General features: G+C 45.1%; 1 protein-coding gene across 2 annotated transcripts in view; it reads left to right on the plus strand.

The window, feature by feature from the left end:
• RHEBL1 (Ras homolog enriched in brain like 1) overlaps positions 1–1927 on the plus strand; it is a 3869-nt gene extending 1942 nt beyond the window's left edge. Inside the window, exons 5-8 of one of the 2 annotated variants that reach the window (XM_006755466.2) lie at positions 53–109; positions 312–359; positions 1187–1268; positions 1426–1927. In XM_006755466.2, coding sequence (XP_006755529.1) covers positions 53–109; positions 312–359; positions 1187–1268; positions 1426–1515 — 277 coding nt within the window. In that variant the 3' untranslated portion in view covers positions 1516–1927. The remainder of the gene's footprint in view (positions 1–52; positions 110–311; positions 360–1186; positions 1269–1425) is intronic. The other variant, XM_015558629.1, reaches the window with a different exon arrangement.
• The last annotated feature ends 2621 nt before the right edge of the window (positions 1928–4548 follow it).

Genomic DNA, 4548 nt, shown 5'->3' on the forward strand with positions numbered 1-4548 from the left:
ACCTTCCCTCTGAGATCCCGCAGTCTGATAGTTCCATTTCTTGTGTTTAAAGCTTCCACGTCATTGAGAATCTGTACCAAAAGCTACATGAAGGCCATGGGAAAACTCGGTAAGTGGACCTAGGGAATAGAGACATAATGTGGATACCGCAGCATGGGAGAGAGCAGAAGGGAATTCTGGTTTAAGTTAGAGAGGAGGCTGGGACTAGATCCTGTCTGGTCTGATGGGGAGTTGTCCAGCCCTGATGTGAAGGAGGTTGGGGTCCATGGGCAGTTGGAGGGGATCCTATAGTATCTATTGTTTCCTCACAGGCTGCCGGTGGTGCTAGTGGGGAACAAGGCAGATCTCTCTCCAGACAGGTATGGTAATCTCTGCAGCTCAAGATGAAGGAAAGTGAGCTGGGCTAGAAATCAGTTAGGCTCTAGTCCTGGCTCTGCCACTGACTTGAACCAAGTCATTTCACCTCTTTTTGTTTCTAACTTGAAGGTTAAGATATAACTCTTTTGTTGCAAAAGCTATAATTTCATATTTCAAGCCTTAGTTCCAGGCTTCTTTGTTTTACTTATATTTTCTCCTTCCCCAACCCTCCTTCTAAATCTTGGAAGTGGGATGGGTTAGAAGACATCTAGATTCTATAAAGATATTGCAGTCCTGGCCAGTATTGCTCAGTTGTTAGAGCATTGGCCCTCAGACCCAAGGGTTGTGGGTTCAATTCCCAGTGAAAGGCACGTACCTTGGTACGATCCCTGCCCAGTCAGGGCAGGTGCAGGAGGCAACCAATTGATGTCTCATGTGTCTCTCATCGGTTTCTTTCTCTCTTTGTCCCCCTTCCCCTCCCCCTCCCTCCCTCTCTTCCACTCTCTTTAAAAGTCAATGAAAAAAATATCCTCAGGTGAGGATTAAAAAAAAAAAGCCCTAGCTGGTTTGCCTCAGTGGATAGAGTGTTGGCCTGCAGACTGAAGGGTCCCAGGTTCAATTCCAGTCAAGGGCACATACCCAGTTTGTGGGCTTGATCCCCAGTAGGGGACGTGCAGGAGGCAGCCAATCAATGATTCTCTCTCATCATTGATGTTTCTATCTCTCCTCCCTCTCTCTCTATTTTTTTTAAATTAAAAAAAAGAAAGATTTTGCAGAGAACATGAGGACATTGCTATCTTCCATCTTCATGTCCCAAATTTGCTTCCAGGGAGGTCCAGGCAATTGAAGGGAAGAAGTTGGCAGAGTCATGGGGTGCGACATTCATGGAGTCATCTGCTCGAGAGAATCAGGTGCTGGGTCTGAACATTAGGAAGATGGTGGCAGTATTTTTTTCTTATGGAAGTGCTTGGTGGTGGGGATGGTGGAGAGTGGGGTATTCACCTCAGAGCTGGGTGGTACTATGGGCAATGAACTAACTTTTTTGCCCTGAATCTCTCTCCTGTGCAGCTGACTCAAGGCATCTTCACCAAAGTCATCCAGGAGATTGCCCGTGTGGAGAATTCCTACGGGCAAGAGCGCCGCTGCAGTCTCATGTGAACCCTCAAACATGGGGTAGCTGCCTGGATTCTTCCCCTGGCACTTGCCAGGCCACAGTGGGGGCAGGTCCTCAGGACTTCACGGGTATGGTTGCCAGCTGTGTCCCTGGCCCTCTGGGCACACAGTAATGGTACCCTTACATTTGCACACTTTCCCCAGGCTCCGGTGGCCTGGTTGTCAATGTTTACAAAGGGGCAAGGATGTCTAATGGGCACTGGCCTCTGTTTTTGCTAAATGAATTCTTATAACCTGCAGGGTTGTGATATGAGTCCTGGGGATTCAGGACCCAGTCTCCTATGTAGGTTTTGGATGTTGGCTGGGTGAAGGGAGTTAGGGACTCCAGAAGTGGAGCTAGCTCCCTGGGGTGACAATGTATATATGCAAATAAACTGAGAAATCTTTTTGTAGTTGACTTCTCTGTATATGGGAGAACACATACCTCATTTTCCAAGGATTGATGACTGTGGTCTTTGGTGAGGATTCAGGGCTAATTTCTTTCCTCCTACCTTGTTCCTATTCCTTACTTCTTACTCATTCAGGACCATTAATTACCCTAAGACTTCCTTTACAGGTACCATTTGGCTGCCACACCCATCCAAGTTTGTAGGCTCCCAAGAGCACCTTAACTGCAGAAACACTACCCTCTAGTGGCCAGCTGCCACAACTGACCTAGCTTCTCTCCTGGGCCTTGGCATTTGCTGGAACTCGGAGAGAAGGTAGGATTTGGGGAAGAGGAAGGAAGCCCCTCATTCCTAATGATGTAAGGATCGAGAATGAGTATAGAGGCAGGGACTAAACTTTTGTCTTTCTAAGAGAATTGAGTAAAGTAAGAAATAACGCCTCTGCTGTATATCCATCCTCTTGTATCCCATGTCTACAGTGCCTTTCATTAAAACACTTTATTTACTGTTTTCATACCTTTGGTGACCTTTTGATGCCTTTCACATCTTTGGGGTTGTGCTCTTTTTTAGGCGCCAAAGGCTATTGCTTCTGTCCTTATTGGTCCACCACCTCAGTAGGAGGATGGATATATTACAGCTAGGAAGGTTTGGTCCTACATATGTATAGTTTCTGAGCCTACCCCCCACTTCCCACCAGTCCTAGGGCTTAATTGGCCGAATATTTCCTCCAAGGAGTTACCTAAATGGTATCCTTCACAGGAGGGCATAAACTTCTCCTGCCAACTAAGGGAGACTGAGGTATTCTTAGTTGGGGAGGATGGACAATATCTAGGTGTGATTTTTTTTTAAAGGGGAGAATGATGATTTTTAAAAAATATATTGATTTTTTTTTACAGAGAGGAAGGGAGAGGGATAGAAACATCGATGAGAGAGAAACATCGATCAACTGCCTCCTGCACACTCCCTACAGGGGATGTGCCTGCAACCAAGGTACATGCTCTTGACCGGAATCGAACCTGGGACCCTTGAGTCCGCAGGCTGATGCTCTATCCACTGAGCCAAACTGGTTAGGGCTAGGTGTGATTTTTAGCTGTGATCTTGCTAGTGCTTGGCTCCAGGCCAGTGGGACTTATGGTTGGGGATAACTGTTTGTCATGCTGGTTTTCAGAAGCCCTGACAACTGCTTTTGCATCTCTGATCCAGAATCTAAAAAGAAATAAGGGCTTCTGGAAGAAGCATACTGCAAAGAGCAATCTTAGTGGCTTAGGAATCTCTTTAGTGTTGTCATTGCCCTCTCTCCTTACATTAAATTAGGTCCTTTTGCACATCTCACCTGGAACACTCATTACAGGTACCTACCTTCCTACTGCCATTTCCATGAGGTTTGGTATAGACTTTTGCCTGAGGGTTTCTAGAAGTGTATCGGTCAACTTCAAAGCTGGATAGTAGTCAAGAATAGTGGTGAATGGCTGGGTTGGAATAATTACTCTTCCACTTAGTTGTATAATCTTGCTTAATCTCTTTGAGCCTCAAGTTCTCATTTATGAAGTATAGTCAAACCTTCATAGGGTTGAGGTGAGAATTAAACTGAGGTGATATATGAAATGCTTAGCACAGTTTCTCATACATAATAAACCTTTAAGAAATGGTAGCTATTTTGTTATTGGAGGTCTTTCTGGTGGAGTCTACCTCCCTGCCTTTGGGTGCAGAGAGTAGGGAGGGGCCTTCCATTTTCCAACTTTTGTCTCTTGGTTTATTTATTCGACTATAGCTGGGACGGTTGTGGGATTACTGCTGGAATTTTTTGCTGAAATAGACCTGCTTGGTCAGTGCAGGGCACATGATGTTAGTGTGTGGCTAGCACAGGACACTCTTAGTCCTGATCCCTTCTATGACTCTGGCCAGTAGGGATTTATATCTCCTGCACGCTCCAATATGAAAGCCACAAGTCACACATGGCTTTTTAAGTTTAATTTAGTATTAAAAATAAATAGTTCCCCAGTTGTACCACCTACATTTCAGATAGCTACATGTGGCCAAGTTATATTAGTGTACCTATAGTGCATATTAGTGTAGTTATAAGGCATTTTAATCATTGCAGAAAATTCTATTGGATAGCACTGTAAACCCTTTCCCACAGAATTGGCCCTATTATATATATATATAATCTCCTCAATCCTAGGAAAAACATGGCCATTGTTTACACATGGCTCTACTTCCCACTAGATGTGGTTTGTTGGACAATTTTATCCTCAGTCTCTTGATCTGTAATACAGACATAATCCACGTAATGCATAACTAAGAATATATAAAGTATATAGTACATAATGAATTTGTCTCCTCTTGACCATCCCTTGGGTACAGCTAAGACAGAAAAAGCATTCCATTCCTCATCCGGACTTACGGTGGTGGTGGTGGTGGTGGGGGGTGTCTGCAAACAGAGTGTGTGGGATCTGCAAACAGTACTCCAGCCAGGATCCAAGGTACAGCCCCTCTAGTTTACTAAAAAAAAAAGGGGGGGACACAGGCCCTGAAGATCCGAAAAGACTGGGGGTCGGGGCACCCGGGAAAGAAAGGGAACTACATTCATGTTTTGATGGGGGAGGTGTGTGTGGTAATGGGGGGGGGGGGG

This window comes from Myotis davidii, unplaced genomic scaffold, assembly GCF_000327345.1.
Source record: "Myotis davidii unplaced genomic scaffold, ASM32734v1 scaffold290, whole genome shotgun sequence".
NCBI lineage: Eukaryota > Metazoa > Chordata > Mammalia > Chiroptera > Vespertilionidae > Myotis > Myotis davidii.